Below are 19,366 nucleotides of genomic sequence, written 5' to 3' on the forward strand. Positions count from 1 at the left end.
ACGTTTTCTACCTTTTGGGCCACGACGTTACTTTAAGATTATCGTACGACGTTCGGCTGTAGTCTTAAGTGCCTGTTAGTATTCGCTGGTGAGATTTAATTACGGGACAACTCGATTAGTTATTCCTGTACAACAGCGGTGCCCAACCTTGTGCTCGCCAGCCCGATTAGGTACTATGAACAAAAAATGTTAAAAAAAATAACCATTCATTTATATTTCTTAATTGTTAAAATATGATAAGCATTTATAGTCATAAGAGATATCTTGCAAGACGTTATAAAATAATAAATTGCTGACTGAGGAACCTGATAGGTATAGGTATAGGTAACGGGGCGCACGGGCACTGTCTCTTTACCATAATGGTTAATCGGTATTGCACCGTGCCCACCACTGTCTAGAGCAAATGTGTAGGAGCCACATTTGCGCCCAACACCAAAAGCCGAGGCCCAACGCTCGGGCCATCCAGAGGGCAGTCAAACTGACCAAAAGCGCCTTCCACACAACGCTCACCCAACCGTCCAGGCATTAGTACATATGATAGCAAATACTGAGATTCTCTGACGGTTATAATACAATGTGCAATTGGTACATAATGAAATTGCAATTATAAATATACTGCATAATACAAGTCCAATAGTACAATATCAATGTAAAAAGTAAGATATAATTACAAATGCAAATATTTCGTGAACCATAAGTGCAAAATAATAGTAAGTTAAAGGACTACTGCTTCAAATATTAGTACATATGATAACAATACTGAAATTCTCTCACAATTATAATACAACGATCAATTGGTACATAATGAGATTGTAAATATAAATAGACTATATAATACAATACAAGTCCAACAGTACAATATAATGCAAACACGAGTATGTAATTACAAATGTTAATATTTCATGAACCATCAGTGCAAAACAATACTAAGTTAAAGGACTATGGATATCAATGCAAAACATAAAGTGTTAAAGAGTAGTGATATACAATGTTAGATATAGATATACTATACAAAAGAAAGTCATATTCGTACAACAGAATGGTATTGCAATTTAAATACCAACAGTATTAAAATATAATTATAATAATAAACTCAAATAAAAATCCGAACATATGACCAATACAAAAGCAAAATGTTATTCTTAAAATATCTATGCAATGCATATTCAAATACAGTCAGTAGATATATACTGATATAATTATACATGCATAACAAGTTAAAGACATATCGAGAAAACAACCCAATACAATCGATAAGATCTATACAATACAAATTCAAATACTAAAATAATCCAGATATTAATAGAAAAGTAAATGCATATATCAAATGGTACTTCTAACAAAGATAAATAAAATATATATATATATAAGAATGTTTATATATATATACATGTATACACAAACACTATGGAATCTTATTGCTTCATTCCGATGTTAGATAGCTCAGCAGGGGAAAAGTACTTCAACCATTTGTAGAACTTCTTACGCCAATAAAGCAGTTTTTGGAATCCGGAAACGAAAGCTATAAAGAACTGGACGAAAATAATTGGTTATCCGATCTCTATTTTCTGACGGATATAACAGCTAAACTGAACAAACTGAACGAAGATCTTCAGGGAAAAGAGAAAAAACTCTTTTTCAATTGACTGGGACTGTAACTGCTTTTCAGATAAAGTTTAAATGTGTGGATAAATCAGATAAAAGGAAAACAAAATCACCCATTTTCAGAATTTATTAAGCCATATTAATAACCACAATGCAATTGAAACAGAGAAATGCTCGGCAAACCTAAATGCACTGAAAAACAAATTTTGAACTCCGCTCCTCTTCTTTGAAGTGAGAGGGCTTTAAATGAATTTCGCAGGGTAAAACACAGAAATAAATTTCGTACAAAATTTGGAATTAAAGTATTATAACTTAAATTTTGATAATTAAAATGGTAACCAATTTTTAATCTAATGTTGTTTTATGCGTGGATATTTAGTAAAAATAGCCAATAGGTTGTGCAAATGGCAAAATGTATACATTTTTAAATATTTCTATTGAGAAAACGAATAATCATTGTAAGATGTAGTAATGGTACTAAAGGTTTTCAATTTTTGTTTAGATGGTACGCCTTAGGCAAGAGGTTGAGAACCGCTGAACTAGAACTTTATAATACCGTTTAGCACAGCGGGTTGAATTGAGAACAGATGTGAATACAAATACACCATCAAGGTATAACCTTTATCTGCTGCATGTTGAAGAAAACGAATGGAACTCTGCACTTCAAGGCAAAAGAGCGTAATTAATCATGATTAGTTAGCGAGACCTTGCGGAACTGTCCAGAAACAGCATTGCTGCAAGAGTAGGTTTGACTGTCGTAAGGAGTCATAAACTGTATAATTTCTACGTTCCAGTATAAAGGTACATTGATAAAGCTGTGTAACTGTTCCTTATTATTCTCCATTTATGTTCATATTGCAACATGTGAATTAGATAGTCCTGCAGTAGTGAGCCTTATGCATGATCAAGCGTGTATGCCATAACTGTTGCATTGTACATTTTTTGTATTATATCAACCTAAGTTTAGTCCAAAATTCAATTAAATTTGTTCATCATTTCTTTAGCTTATCAGGACTTGTGTTCCTCTTAACTTGCTTTGGAAACATGAACTGTCCTGACTCGGAACAGGGAGCTTACTCAAGCTATGTTCAATAAATTGTGAAGTAGACAATACAAGCAGGAAGGGTATACGAAACCCTTTATTTTTCTATCTTTACAGAGATTTCCGGAACTTCGGAATACAGAGACCAACCACTTGTGATCTGAATGTAAGAATATAAAACTATTAACTAAAACTCTAACTAAAACTAACTTTGGATTAATATACAAGTGCCTAGCTTTAAGATTGGCCGTTATTTAACAAAATCCGTACGTAGTACAGAGAGCTGCTAAAACTACGATATGTTTGAACTTATCAAGAGGACTAAACCTCTGGCCTTGAAGGCAACCAGCAACCGAGTAAAACTACTATGGCAAGCGGCTTGCAATAACTCTTTCCTCTCTCTTGCTTGGCAAAAAGCCACAACTTAAGTACTTGGCGTTAGCAAGACAAATTTGCATAAATAAGTTAAAGCTTTTAATTCTGGCCGGAAGTAGAAAATAAGAAGTGACAGTAAAGATTTAAAATAAAATAAACGTTAGTAAAACTTAGGATCCTTACAAGCTAATCTACCATCTATGAAAATTCCCTTAATTCTGAACACCAGTATACTTTGGGATCTCTATTTAGCTGATAATTATAGTATTAATGTAAGAAATTACAAGATTATTGCTTATATATTTAAATTAAATTATATGATTCATATTTTTAACAGTGTTTTTCAGCACAGAAAATACTGTCTTAGTAAATCATATTTTATATTAATTTTTACTTGAAATGTTAACTAGAGTACTTACGTTCCGGAACATAACATTTGTACTCTTAGCATCTAAGCTGAAAACTAAAGTTCGTTGTTTGCCGCTGGTGAGTACTTTAACGAAGTTGTCATATTGTTGATCTTCATCCATGCCATCGTACCATTTGAAGACTGACACCGGTATATTATTTCGATACAACTGAAGAACATAATCATAAACAGATGTGTCTGCAAACAAAGCGATGAATTATTGAAAAATAATCTGTCTTCTTCAACGCCATTTGATGTATTAATTTCTGGAATGACATTTCAGAGAGGGAATAAAAAGTAAGAAATTCTCAGGAAACTAATGTATGATATGTCACGAAGATGCTTTAAATAAACGATTAAATGAATTTCTTTATTATATTCTTTTATCTCATGATAATAGAACTCTGAAACATTATATAGTATATCATACAAAAAGAATATATTCACAAAATGCATCAAAAACAACTTTTCAACATTGTACTATTAACTTTACTGTAAAATAATGTACTGCCAAATTCTTTCATTTCTGTTCTAAAATCAGGTGTCGACAAATTTTTTATTTACTACTGTACAGTGAGATAAGAGGATACGAAGATACATACAGAAAATGATGTTGTTTTAATTTTTACGGGCAGAGAAAAAGTGATGATTCACTGGTGATGGATACAGAACGATGTACTAGCACTACTTTTATATAATAATTCTTAATAATCCAGCTCTTTGCAGAGTCCCCGAAGGGCGTGAAGAAAGTGAGAGGTCTTTAAATGGATTTTTCAGGGGAAATCACAGAAATAAATTTCATACACAATTTTGGAATTAAAGTATTATAACTTAAATTTTGATAATTAAAATGGTAACCAATTTTTAATCTAATGTTCTTTTATGCGTGCATATTTAGTACAAATAGCCAATAGGTTGTACAAATGGCAAAATGTATATATTTTTTATACAGAACAGTTTAAAAAATAGCGATAAATACTTCTTCATTTTTCAGCAGAGACTAAATCTAATACTGATTTAAAATTAGCTAACTAAATCTTTAATTTTTATAGTTCATAGAAGATCTGATAAGTTTAGAATTAGTTTTCGATTTCGGATATAAGATAAAATCTAGACTGTAAAATTGTAAGTATAATAATTATATTCTGAATAAGAAACTCTGTTTTAAAGAATTCAACTCTGAATTTTAATAACTTCCTACATGATAATTAAATTAAAAATAATATTAGAATTGGATTTAATTTCACTAAAACAATGCAGTCAGGAAAAATTTTAAAACAAAGTCCGGTTTATCATTAATGATAATGATGGGACTGCTTTTCTTGTCAAAAACACTTTAATTATCTTATTTTAAAAACGTTAATTTAATTAAAGTTAGTTTTTTTTATTCTATCAGTTGAAGCACCATTTTAATTTTTCCATTACGCGTATTTTCTTGAAGATACAAACAGAATTGTCTGTACCACATTACCTCTTCTTGAGAAATAAGAAAAAGATTATAAGGTATTTTCTCCCTCCTTTCCGCATGCGTCTGTGGTGTAGATGCAAGCATACCTGACGTGTATTCTGGAGATCAGGAGTTCGAATCCCGGGGGGGGGCGCTCATTTTTCCCGTCTCCAGCATCAAAAATCCTAATGACTCTACATTAGCCGAATTAAAAGATGGTAAACAATATTTCGTCATTACCAGGATTTGGCAATTGGGTCCCGTTACCTTTAGCTGCCCTCTAAAGGAGAGGGGAGTATATAAGGTATTTTCTCACTTCTTTCCACATCCTTCGTGGTGTTACTGGGAGCACATTCGACGCGTAATCGGGAGGTCTTTTGCTCGAATCCCGGCGAGGACATTGCTCCTTTTTCCCGTCTCCAGCATCAAGATGCTGTACAAGATGAAAAATATAATTTATATATATTTTAAATGAACAAAAGAAATTAACGATGTTCCATAGTCTGCATTTTCCTACTTTGTATTTAAAATGCTGATTCAATCCCGAATAAAAGGTTAGAAAAAGTTCTAAGGTATTTCTTCCTCTTTCCTAGCGTGCCTTTGTGGTGTAGTGGTTCTGCACGCGAGGCCGTGGTTCTATTCCAGAGGTCCGTGGTTCAATTCCCGGCAAAGGCGGTTGCTAATTTTTCACCTCTCCGGCTTTCCAAATTAACTTGAAGTATCTACAAACTGTTCAATTTGTTGACAGTTCATAATCCACATCAAGAATATTAAACCCGAAGCAAAGAGATAAAACATCTATTTTTCTATGTCCATAAACCCTCATACTAATAATCCATCTTTACTCTAATCCAGGGCTTCTCAACCGGTGGTACGCAAAGAAGCTAGATATTTTTAACTATGAAATTCAAAAATTAAAACCCGAACATCCTGATCTGAGTTTTTCTCTAACACTCGTACATTTCTGCGATCTGAGCTTTGTTCAAGAGTGGTGGTGGTGGTAGTAGTACTTTGTAGTGGTGGTACTAAAGGTTTTCAATTTTTGTTTAGATGGTGCGCGTTAGTCAAAAGGTTGAGAACCACTGCTGTAATCCATATTTCATGGCTTGAATATATATTATGTGTAGCAGTGAATATTGGGAGTATACCTAAAATCCGTAACCACTGCTAGAGATTTCTTCTATGTTTTTAGCTAAAATCTCCAGTATAGTTTTCAGGTATAGTTTTCTTTCAAGCATTAACAAAAGTTCATGCACAAAGATATATGCTTTTTTCGTCAATACGATCTAACTTAATAAAGTTGAAAAGCAAGAAAGAAATTTAAGGTCTGAGGAATAGGTTAAAATTCGCATAAACATGTATTTTTTTTTAAAATAAACAGAACGTTTAAGAAACGATTTCTGTACATACAGAAAATATGGGAATTTGCTGATGAATTATATTGCAGATTATATCAGCAAACGTTAAATGTTTCTTGTGATAATCATGATGCTGAACTGACCGTTGTCAACAGAGTGGAATAACCACGAGCATATTAAACCTCTAAAGGAGTGTATCGATACAGAGGTAATACATCTCCTTTCCTACCCCCCCATGAACCCTCACACTAATCATCCTTATTTACGCTCATCCATATTTTGTGGCTTGCGCAAACATGTATAGTAGTCGCTATTGGGAGTTTGCCTAAAATTGCTAACCACTATTAGAGATTCTATCCCAATGCAGTCCAGTTACTCATTCACCTTTATTTCATTCCGTATCACATTCCGGAAGGCTGCCCTAACAAAAGAAGAGAAGTTGAAGATATTAGAAAGAGGACAGCACGTGCTATTCTGAAGCACTTATTTATATACACTACTTACTTATAATACATAGGTACTACATGATACAGTGCAATATTTAGCGATTTTTAGTAATTGAGTAGAATATAACAGTCAAATACATTATAAATAAATGAGCATAGCATTAATTTTCCGTTAAATGCAATGTCTAAGCGTTAATCAAGTAAAGCCATTTATATGTTGTAGGGTTTATATTTATTTTAACTAACATTTATTTTAAGTTTAAACTATCTTTCCTGTCAAGCCTTACTTTCCCCTGGAACTGCCAATGCCAGAATATGTAAATTTTAGTAGAACGCGCAAGGATTCAAATTATCAGCGGAAGTATTCTGATTTAAATAGAAGGAAACGAGTTCGGTGTGATATTCTTACTTCACGAGCGCGGAGGTAGTTAGCGAGAAATTGAAGAACCCCGCGTTTCGGCCTATGTGCTTGGCGGGAAGTAGTGTTGAATTAGCAGCGGTATTGTAAAACGCGGTGAGTTAGTCATTTTAGAGAGCCTCGTAGTTAGAGTCTTATCTTTAGTTTCTTTTCAGGTTATTATTTTTATTTGACTGCCGAGTTGGCACAGTCTGTGAGCGTCAAGAGCACGCAATTGTAATTTTTACGTTGAATAAAAAGGGACTTAAACCCTTCACAAGACTCTGTGTTTTATACAGTTTTCACAGTCACCTCTTGGTTGCGTGCAAGTTGGAGGCGCGCAACGTTATATTGGCGCCCGAACACTTATCGAACTGAAATGGCCGAAAACTGGATGGAAGCCACTGGACAACACCAAGAAATGACAACTCAGTTAGAAGGATTTGGATACCTGGTCCAGACTTTGAGAGCATCAATCAAGCCAAACGTCTATTTCGACGGAAAAAATTCGGTGGCGGTATTTCTCGAAGGTATAGAAAACCACTTTCAGCTCTACCCTGTGCCTGAAAGACAAAAAGTTGCCATCGCCACATCAGCACTAAGAGGACAGGCCGCGCTATGGTGGAAAAATATAGGCAAATTTTTTCTAGGTGAATTTGGAAGCCCGACGTATACATTTGAAAATTTCAAAAAATCGTTAGTAAAGGCCTTCCCCATAGTGAAAGATCGCGCACGGCTGGAAGCCGAACTATATAGTTTCTATCAACGGGATACAGCACAATTGACGGACTTTATTTTACGAAAAATCAAGCTAACGGATATGCTGTATGGAAAAAAACCCGATGCGGAGATAATTGAAATAATATTACCAAGATTGTTACCCGCTGTCCAAGACTACTTTGAAATTAGAAACCCAAGAACATTGCAGGAACTCTTCGAATTGGCGGTGAAGTTTCAAAATCGCAGAATCGCGGAAAAAGCGAGAGGGGAAACATATTCTCAAAGTACCCGAAGGAAGGAGGAAACCAGAAATGGAAATCGCTCGTATGGGGGAAAGAACTATCAAGCTAACGCATCGAAACTCGAAGGTCAAGGCCCAAAAAGAAAATTTGAAAATAAACATCCGCGTACCCGGAAGACACAGATTGAAAGGAAAGCTTTAAACGACTAGAGGGGCCTGTGAAAGGGAGGGTCCAGACCCCGGAAGTTTTACGAAAACCCTCAAATAGACATTTAAACACGGTCATCGTAAAAAACTCACAGCTACCAATTATACAAGTCCTGGTTGGCGATGTACCAGTAGAAGCCCTCATAGATACAGGAGCAGAAGGAAATTTTATGAGTGAAAAGTTCTTCAGAAAGAATTTTTATAGGATACGACTATTTAAAAGCAGAAATACGGAAATTATAGCGGCGCAAGGAAAAACATGTCACTGCATCGGGAAATTATCATTAAACTTACAGGTAAAAGAGGAAAATCTCAAAGTATTAATTTTTGTGGTGAAACACCTGCAACACTCTCTTATTTTAGGTATGGACTTTCTAAGGGCCGCGAGGGCCAAATTAAATTTTCAAGATAGTTCCGTGGTGTTGGAGATGGACCAGAGGGTGGTGGAACCTGTGGAGACACCTGAAGTGGACCTTAGCCATCTGAATGACCAGGAAAGTAAAGCAATACAGCAAGTGGTGAGTAATTTTTCTCATTTGTTTTCAGAAAAACCAGGAAACTGCCAGATTGTGACTCACAAGATTCAATTAAATGCCGAAAAACCTTGTAGGACTAAACCGTATCGTTATGATAAACAAAAAGACCTAATCATCGAAGAACATATTCAGGAGATGTTAAAGAATAAAATAATAACGCCCATAAATAGTGAGTACGCGAGTCCAGTCGTACTATGTAGGAAAAAGAACGAGTTTCCTCCTTCGGATAAAAGGGCTTGGAGGTTTGCTATTGATTACAGAAAACTAAATAGCATTACTAAATTTCCAGTTTACCCTTTGCCGGTTATAGACGAGATCATTAGACAGATCAAATCGACAAGATATATGTCTACTTTGGACTTAACGTCTGGCTACTATCAAATAGCTATGAGACCCGAAGATATACACAAAACCGCGTTTATAACAAAATCGGGCACTTATGCATTTTTACGCATGCCCTTTGGGTTGTGTGGGGCCCCATCAACATTCCAGAGAGCTATGGACATTGTTCTAAAGCCTGTCCTAGGAAAATCAACTTTAATTTATTTAGATGATATAATTATAACGAGTAGTACGTTGGAACAACACATTAATGACCTCGAACAAGTTTTTAAATTATTAAAAGAGGCCGGTCTTACAATTAACGCCTCAAAATGCAAGTTCGCAACTAAAGAACTTAAATATCTCGGTTATAAAATTTCGCAAAAGGGTATAGAAATGCAAGATTCAAAAATAAAAGCTATTAAGAATTTCCCACCGCCCAACACCGCCAAGAAACTTTCGTCTTTCCTTGGATTATGTTCTTACTATCGATCTTTCATAAAAGATTTCGCTAATATTGTTGAACCACTCTTAGTAATCAAAAGAAAAAAGAGTAAATTTACGTGGACAGCGGAAGCTAACACAGCTTTTGAAAGATTAAAAGAAGCGCTTATTAATGCCCCTGTTTTAAAATTCCCTGAGGGGGACGAAAACCTGGAAATTGCAGCAGATGCGTCAGACTATGCGGTGGCTGCGGTTCTTATGCAAAATAACCATCCGCTGGCATTTGTTAGTAAAACATTGAATCAGACACAAAGGAATTATACAGCTACAGAAAGAGAAACATTAGCCGTATTAATGGCTGTACACAAATTTCGAGTTTATTTCGGCAAATCGCCAGTAACAGTCTTTTCGGATCATGCGGCTGTTGGTAGACTTTATTCGGGAAAAAACCTAACGCCCAGGTTAATAAGATGGGCTTTAAAACTCCAAGAATATAATATCACAATAAAATATAAACCGGGTAAGGAAAACAATGTAGCTGACGCACTTTCTCGTATAAAACTGGACGATGAAGGAAATGAACTTAAATGCGCTGTGTTGACTTCAAAAATTTTAGATTCTAGAGATACGGTTATTACTGAACTGAAAGCTGATCCTGAATTTGGAAATATCTATGCTTATTTGAAAGACCCCGAAAGCTTTGAGCATACAGATATCGATGCGATAAGAAATAGAGCAAAAAACTATGAAATAATAGATAATTTATTATTCTATACGAAAACAACAAACGAAAATCTTGAGTATAAGCCAGTCATCCCAGCCTCGCTTCGATTAAGCATTTTGAAGGAGTTGCACGAAGAAAAAACAGCGGGCCAACTCGGGGTCAGAAAGACTATAAAAAGGGTACGCGAGGCGGTATATTTCCCGCAATTATACAAAATAGTAACGGCGTATGTCAGGTCCTGCAATCAATGTCAGTTAATAAATGATATTAATTACAGCCCGGCCGGGTACTTATATAGCATTCGCGCTACATTTCCGAATGAAATTTTAGGCATAGATCTCCTTGGTCCCTTCCCCCAGAGCGAGGTAAATAAAAATCGTTTTCTTTTAGTAATAGTAGATCATTTTTCAAAATGGATAGAAATTGTTCCACTTAAACGCGCGTCAGCCAAAACAGTCGCAGATGCATTCTTACACAGATACATTTTAAAATACGGTGCACTGATAAAAGTCATTAGCGATAACGGAAAACAATTCATTAGTCAAATATTTGAAAACATATGCAATGGACTTGGCATACACCATATCAAAATGGTTCCGTATAGACCACAGGCTAACATAGCAGAAAGAGTTAATAAAAACATTGTAAAAATAATTCGCAGTTACGTTAGCACACATCACAAGCGCTGGGATGGCTACATAAATGAATTAGCTTATGCTTTAAGAACGGCACATCATGATACTACGGGAAAAACTCCAGCAGAATTATTTTTAGGCAGAAAGTTAATTACGCCTTTAGATAAGTTATTCTTTGTGCAACAAAGAGAGCAGGAGTTTAAACAACAAGATGTGCAAAAGCTAATTGATCAGGCGCTTAAAACCTCGGATACGGCAAGAAACAGGCAGAAACTTTACTATGATAGAAAACGCCGTGAAGCAGATTTTAAAGTTGGGGATAAAGTATTGAAGCGGAAATTTTCTTTATCAAGTGCCCCAAACAATTTTATGGCAAAGCTAGCTCCAAAGTTTGAAGGCCCCTATGTAATTCAGGAAATCAAAGGGGTAGTCTTATATCTTAAGAACGACAGAGGGGAAATCTGTAAAGCAAGTCCCGACCAGGTGAAAAAATACTATAATCCAAATGATTTTGAAATCCTTAAAAGTTTCTTGCAGGACTCAAGTCTAAACGAAGTAGAAGAATCAGAGACTACAACAGCTATTCCACCACCCAAGAAACAGAGAACTGAAGAGAGACCTAGCACTTCTACAACCCGGACGTCGGTATCAAAAAGAAAAAATGATTTTCAAACTCCGGCGTTTAAGAAAAACAAAAATACAGATGAACCAGGTAAAGAAACCGTGGTAAAGAGAAAAACACCACCTACAAAGGATAGCAGGAGAAATTACACATCAAGGAGAACGCGCACACGGCCACAGAGTCAGGTGCCAGCAAGGCCGCCGTTCCGGAAACTGAAACGCCAGCAGGAGGCACAAAAATACGAGGAACAGAAGAAATTCAAGAAGGACTCCAGACCGGAGGACGTCAAGACCAGCCGTCCCAGGCAGAAACGCAAAGGCCAACAACCAGACGATTACTCCGTCAAGAGGCCAGCATGTAGAGGACGCAAAAGAAAGAGCAACGTGGACGACACTCGGAGATCAATAAGGAGAAGATTGACATCCATGAAACCTCTAACTTGGGATCAATTTTGCCAAAAACAGATGACGGAGTTTCAAGCATCGAAAACTCAAAGATAAGTTAAAACCTTCTATAATTTTTTTTCTCTTTTGTTCCGAAATGTTATGCATAAGTACGAAGTTCTATGTTTTGACGAAAGTCAATATGTCTCGGTTGAGACTTAGTTTTGTTTTACTTTATTTAGCTAAGGCAAAAGTATTATTTTCTTTAAGTGTAAAAGCTAAAAACAAGCATTTTCTGTTGGTCGAAAGACTAATTCTGTTATGTTAAAGCCAAAATTTGGCCGAAGATAAAAATAACTTCGTATTCTTGTATTAATAAGAATTTTACTTTCAGTGCCGCCAGCTTGGCGAAGAATGAGTAAAGTAAAAATTTATTTTCTCTTATTCATTTTATGGTAAATTTTAAAAAGCATATGTATTAAAAATTTGTAAATGTATGTAAATACTTGAAGGTTATGTAAAAGTAGAATTTAGTCTAGAAGCATAAAATTGTAGATGCTAAAAGTGAATGCTTAAAAGCAATGAAGTCAAAATTTAAGTATTAAACTGTAAAGTCATGCTTTAGAGCGAAAGCCTGCATGTTTAAAGATGAATGAGGGGGAAGTTAGAATGAATGTGTTTTGTAGGATTCTCCACCTACATTTGAATTTTTAAGAATATTAAAGTAGCTCATTGAATTGTAGTAGGTCGAGTAAGGTGTGTGTATTTGGTCGTTGAATTCTAACAAATCATGGTGGTTAGGGGAAGTGTTGTAAGACTAAAACACGAATATTCCCGTTTGACACCACACACGGTGGAGAGCCAGGGTAAAGTTAAATTAATGCTTGAAAAATTGAATGAATGTGAAGTAAGCAATAACTAAGAAAAACGAATCGTTTAAAAACAAAAATTTATTGTGTCAAGAAAGTGTAAATTATAATGTATGTAGAAAGATACTGATACTTATTCCTTCCAGATGCTGGAAGGAAAGACCAAGATTGATTGATGAAGTCCAGGAAAAGTTGCTGTAAGAAGAAAGCTTTGTAACGAGCAACAGAATTTTAGTATAATTGTTACATAAGATTTTTTTTTTTTTTTTGTGTAAACGAGGTTCTCGCCAGTTAGTTCAGAATTAGAGAAACTTACAACAGGTCGTTTGTAGGACCTGCTTCCAAGTTTTCCAAATTCTGGCAGCGGCAAATGTAGGGTTTATATTTATTTTAACTAACATTTATTTTAAGTTTAAACTATCTTTCCTGTCAAGCCTTACTTTTCCCTGGAACTGCCAATGCCAGAATATGTAAATTTGAGTAGAACGCGCAAGCATTCAAATTATCAGCGGATGTATTCTGATTTAAATAGAAGGAAACGAGTTCGGTGTGATATTCTTACTTAGCGAGCGCGGAGGTAGTTAGCGAGAATTGAAGAACCCCGCGTTGCGGCCTATGTGCTTGGCGGGAAGTAGTGGTAATCGTTCCAGTGAGCTTCAAGTCTGCTGAATTAGCAGTGGTATTATAAAACGCAGTGAGTTAGTTATTTTAGAGAGCCTCGTAGTTAGAATCTTGTCTTTACTTTCTTTTCAGGTTATTATTTTTATTTGACTGCCAAGTTGGCACAGTCTGTAAGCGTCAAGAGAACGCAATTGTAATTTATTACGTTGAATAAAAAGGGACTTAAACCCTTCACAAGGCTCTATCTTTTATACAAGTTTTCACAGTCACCTCTTGGTTGCGTGCAAGTTGGAGACGCGCAACGTTGTAATGTGATGTAAATTTGAGAGTGTTATACCAAAAAATATAGCATTATTTTACTACTATTTTCCAGAGAAGTATTCAGACAATGCTATTTTACTAAAATCAGCGTTATATTTACCGAATTTTCACAGGACTAGTTTCGATGGTTTTACCGAACCACCATCTTCAGCTGCAAAACCGCAAATGAACCAGATAGGAAATAATGATTAGATAAGATAAGAAAGCCTGGACAAGAATAAGCAAGTGGCGCCATCTGTTGGTGAAACCAGAACTAAAACATAATTTCTTTAAAGGCCGAAGGCAAATTTGGATTGGAATTAGGATCGTTAACTAGAACAGAAAGATTTTTATGAATGTGAAATGCCTCTAGAAAATCCAGTTCTCCAATGGAAGATGTTTTTTGAATAATTTTGGCAGCAGAAAAACTGAAAGTGTGGTTTTCGGACCAACAATGTTAAGCAACAGAAGACTTCTGTGTTTCCTTTTTTCTAACATATGCCTCATGTTCCTTGACGCGAAATTTTAAGGCTCTCTTAGTTTGGCCAATGTAAATTAAACCACACTGGCAAGGAATCCTGTAAATACCCCAGGAATTCATATCCGGAATGGGGTCCTTGAGTATGGAACTCGGAATTTTATTGATGGGAGAATAAACAACCCGAAAGTTAAATTTCTGCAAAATATGTGCAACTTTATAGCTAATTGATGGAAAGAAGGGAATGACAACAGAATTTTTATAATCTCCTAAAACAAGAGTGTGCCTTTTAGTGTGTTGAGATGAGAATTTTTTAACTGCTTGATTAATAATGTTGGGTGGAAAGCCCCTGTCAATAGCTATTGCTTTTAAATAATTTAGTTCTTCATCAAGGGCTAGTTTGGAGGAGCAAACTTGAAGAGCACGGAAAACATAGGAATAAAATGAAGCTAACTTTTGTTTAGTCGGATGACATGATTTAAAGTGTGGTGGAAGGCAAACCGATGAAGGTTTACGGTAAACCGTAGTACTGAAGTTGGATGTGTTACGTGTGACCAGAATGTCGAGAAACGGAAGAGAATTGCAAGTCTCAAGTTCAAAAGTGAACTGAATAGCAGGATCAATAGAATTCATTGTTGAAAGAACTTTATTTAAATCATCTTTATTACCTTCAAACAGAGTAAAAGTATCGTCTACGTAGCGGAACCATGCCGGGAAGTTTAAAGTTTCAAACAATTTTGATTCATAATAATGCATGTAGATATCAGCCAGGATGGGGCTGAGGGGGCTTCCCATGGCTAATCCCTCAGTTTGCTTGTAATATTTATTTTGGAAAACAAAATGTGTTTGTTTCAAACAGAGTTGAGTGAGAGAAATTAGCTCATCAATTTCGATGCAAGAGAAATGAAATTCGCGAAGTCTGGTTTCTAGACATCTTAATGCACCCTCCACTGGGACATTGGTGAATAATGATTTTACATCAAAAGAAACCATGAGTAAATTACTAGGAGAAATGTTTTTAACTTTTTTTACAAACTCTATTGAATTTTTTTATGGTGTAAATGTTATAGTCTAATAGAGTTGAAAATCTAGAAACTAAATATTTAGCTAATGTATACGAGGCAGTACCTAAATTTGATACAATAGGGCGGAAAGGAATACCACTTTTATGAATTTTGGGAAGAGCATATAATCTGGCACAATTCGCAACAGATGGGATAAGTGAATGTTTTAAGTTGCCTGAAATGATTTGCGAAGATTTGATCGCAGTTTTTATTTTTGACAAGTCCGAAGGTGAAGGATCTTTAGGGATCGGATTATATGGTCCTTCGTTTAAGAGTTTAGTGACACCATCGATGTAAGTGTTCCTATCCATGACGACTATCTGGCCACCTTTGTCGGCCTTTGAAATAATAATATCCGAGTTAGAATGAATTTCACGCAATGTAGCTCTTTCTCTTGTAGTTAGATTTGGTTTCAAAGGTTTATTATTGAATTTCACATTATGAGCGATAAGATGCCTAATCATTTCTTTCTGTGAATCTGAAACTTTACTGAACTTGAAAGCTTTTTCGATAAAAGCCAAAATCTTTGGAATCGAGGGTTTACAGGTTTGTGAGAAGTTAAAATTATATTTTAGAATTCTCTCTTGTTCTTCTGAAAGACTAACATTAGAAATATTAACTATTGGCTTGATGTTTACAATGGGAAGATTTTTTGAACTACTTGAACTGGAAGATTGTAAAAGAAGTTTTTCGAATTTAACTGCAAGGGTGTTTTTATGACGGTTAACTGCATTCTCCGTTCTAGACCAAGACTTTTGTTCAAGGGCAGTGAATTTTGGATATGATTTAGCGAGTTCCAGATGAAGCTTATAGAGTTCACGTTCAATTTTGGACAATTGTTGACGTGTATCCCTTATGACGGACCGAAGTAAGGCAAGCTTGCAATTTAACAGAATTCTTGAAACGCGACTCGAAGGTTTTTGATTAGATTTGATTTGAATAAAATTTGGGATCAATTTTTTACATTTACATTTAAGTAAAAAGTCAAGATGATTCAAGAATTTTTGCCGTTTCAGGCGTAATTTAGTGAAACGATTAACGGATGAAGGCATGATAAACAATACAGAAAATCAAACTAAATTAACTAAACAATAATAAAGCACACACAAAACAGCAGAAAAATCCCTCGCTGAAATCAATACAAAACAAAACGTAAGCAAATTGCATGAAATCAGACAAGCAAAGCACAATATCCAAATATACAAAATATAAACATAACTTGAAAATTGCAAAAAAGTACTTACCGAAACTCATGCAATCACAAAATGGCGGCCACACCACGTGCAAAAAAGAAAGCAAAAAATAAGCCTGTTTGGGGCTTCTATAATTAAGACACAATAACACGCCGAATAAATACTAATTCAGAAGTCAAACAAAGAAAATCAGCGTTATATTTACCGAATTTTCATAGGACAAGTTTCGATGGTTTTACCGAACCACCATCTTCAGCTGCAAAACCGCAAATGAACCAGATAGGAAATAATGATTAGATAAGATAAGAAAGCCTGGACAAGAATAAGCAAGTGGCGCCATCTGTTGGTGAAACCAGAACTAAAACATAATTTCTTTAAAGGCCGAAGGCAAATTTGGATTGGAATTAGGATCGTTAACTAGAACAGAAAGATTTTTATGAATGTGAAATGCCTCTAGAAAATCCAGTTCTCCAATGGAAGATGTTTTTTGAATAATTTTGGTAGCAGAAAAACTGAAAGTGTGGTTTTCGGACCAACAATGTTGAGCAACAGAAGACTTCTGTGTTTCCTTTTTTCTAACATATGCCTCATGTTCCATTAGCTAAATATTATTCCATTAGCCTCGTATCCATTAGCTAAATATTTAGTTTCTAGATTTTCAACTCTATTAGACAATAACATTTACACCATAAAAAATTCAATAGAGTTTGTAAAAAAAGTTAAAAACATTTCTCCTAGTAATTTACTCATGGTTTCTTTTGATGTAAAATCATTATTCACCAATGTCCCAGTGGAAAATATTACAAGCAAACTGAGGGATTAGCCATGGGAAGCCCCCTCAGCCCCATCCTGGCTGATATCTACATGCATTATTATGAATCAAAATTGTTTGAAACTTTAAACTTCCCGGCATGGTTCCGCTACGTAGACGATACTTTTACTCTGTTTGAAGGTAATAAAGATGATTTAAATAAAGTTCTTTCAACAATGAATTCTATTGATCCTGCTATTCAGTTCACTTTTGAACTTGAGACTTGCAATTCTCTTCCGTTTCTCGACATTCTGGTCACACGTAACACATCCAACTTCAGTACTACGGTTTACCGTAAACCTTCATCGGTTTGCCTTCCACCACACTTCAAATCATGTCATCCGACTAAACAAAAGTTAGCTTCATTTTATTCCTATGTTTTCCGTGCTCTTCAAGTTTGCTCCTCCAAACTAGCCCTTGATGAAGAACTAAATTATTTAAAAGCAATAGCTATTGACAGGGGCTTTCCACCCAACATTATTAATCAAGCAGTTAAAAAATTCTCATCTCAACACACTAAAAGGCACACTCTTGTTTTAGGAGATTATAAAAATTCTGTTGTCATTCCCTTCTTTCCATCAATTAGCTATAAAGTTGCACATATTTTGCAGAAATTTAACTTTCGGGTTGTTTATTCTCCCATCAATAAAATTCCGAGTTCCATACTCAAGGACCCCATTCCGGATCTGAATTCCTGGGGTATTTATAGGATTCCTTGCCAGTGTGGTTTAATTTACATTGGCCAAACTAAGAGAGCCTTAAAATTTCGCGTCAAGAAACATGAGGCATATGTTAGAAAAAAGGAAACACAGAAGTCTTCTGTTGCTCAACATTGTTGGTCCGAAAACCACACTTTCAGTTTTTCTGCTGCCAAAATTATTCAAAAAACATCTTCCATTGGAGAACTGGATTTTCTAGAGGCATTTCACATTCATAAAAATCTTTCTGTTCTAGTTAACGATCCTAATTCCAATCCAAATTTGCCTTCGGCCTTTAAAGAAATTATGTTTTAGTTCTGGTTTCACCAACAGATGGCGCCACTTGCTTATTCTTGTCCAGGCTTTCTTATCTTATCTAATCATTATTTCCTATCTGGTTCATTTTCGGTTTTGCAGCTGAAGATGGTGGTTCGGTAAAACCATCGAAACTAGTCCTGTGAAAATTCGGTAAATATAATGCTGATTTTTGTTGTTTGACTTCTGGATTAGTATTTATTCGGCGTGTTATTGTGTCTTAATTATTGTGTCTTAATGCTATTTTACTCTAGCAAAGATGTATAATTTACGGTGCAGACGAATGAGATTATAAAATGTTTGTAAAATTTTACTTCCATTTTTCAAAACATGGAAAGTCAAGAAGAATGATAGAAAATCTAATTGTGCTTAATAAATTTTGCAAGGGTAATAACGCAACAACGGCTACCGGAAACATTTTCTATCGAAAAATGAATGTGTTAAATGGTGCGAATGCCAGCGGTGGTTTTTCAAATTCCCATCTTGAAATTCAAGTTCTTCAGTTTCCCGACTACGAAAAATTCTAAAAAACTACAACTTTTTACCATGCTCAATGAGAGCGAGAAATGACATGCGGCTCGAAAGACGATGCATTAGATTAAAGAATTGTACCAGTAATTTTCAGTCTGTTTTATTCATAAAACTAAATACTTAACAGTTAAATTAAATGCTGATTGCATTTCCCCCACTCCCTGAAAATCTGAAATTCCCTTTCCCTGAGCCAAATTCTTGCCTTGGCTTCTTAGCCTGAACTAGACTAAGAAGTTTTGTTCCATTCGCTTCACGTTCAAAAGGCATTGATTGCTGCGACGGATTATCCTATATTTTCGATGCCTAGAGTATTTTTTGGGGCGGATAGCGATTCAAAATAGTAATTGACACAGAAAAAGTCTTACGGACTTTTTCCATTTAACCACGTTGATTCACATGCAGAAAATTTGAGGATCTAGCTCTAAGATGGAGAACCTTTAGTCATCAATGATGTAGTACGTAATTGATTAAAGTATGTATTTTTTGTTGCCACAGATTTTCATGTCACTGTAAAATCAGATTATTTTGCTTTATACCTAACGTACGAAAGATCACAGTTTTTAACATAGGCTTA

General features: G+C 35.3%; 1 protein-coding gene across 3 annotated transcripts in view; it reads right to left on the bottom strand.

Annotated features, from left to right (window-relative positions):
- Positions 1–19,366, bottom strand: part of LOC118184878 (glutamate receptor ionotropic, kainate glr-3-like) — a 180,096-nt gene that overhangs the window by 33,338 nt on the left and 127,392 nt on the right. For 2 of the 3 annotated variants that reach the window (XM_085824256.1, XM_085824255.1), the window contains one exon: positions 3,442–3,629. The exons of the other annotated variant lie outside the window; for it this stretch is intronic. In XM_085824256.1, the coding sequence (XP_085680382.1) occupies positions 3,442–3,552 (111 nt within the window). In that variant the 5' untranslated portion in view covers positions 3,553–3,629. The remainder of the gene's footprint in view (positions 1–3,441; positions 3,630–19,366) is intronic. 3 annotated transcript variants of the gene reach the window in all.

This window comes from Stegodyphus dumicola, chromosome 9 (genome assembly GCF_044657685.1).
Source record: "Stegodyphus dumicola isolate Sdum_Otavi_A_Nest chromosome 9, ASM4465768v1".
Lineage (NCBI taxonomy): Eukaryota > Metazoa > Arthropoda > Arachnida > Araneae > Eresidae > Stegodyphus > Stegodyphus dumicola.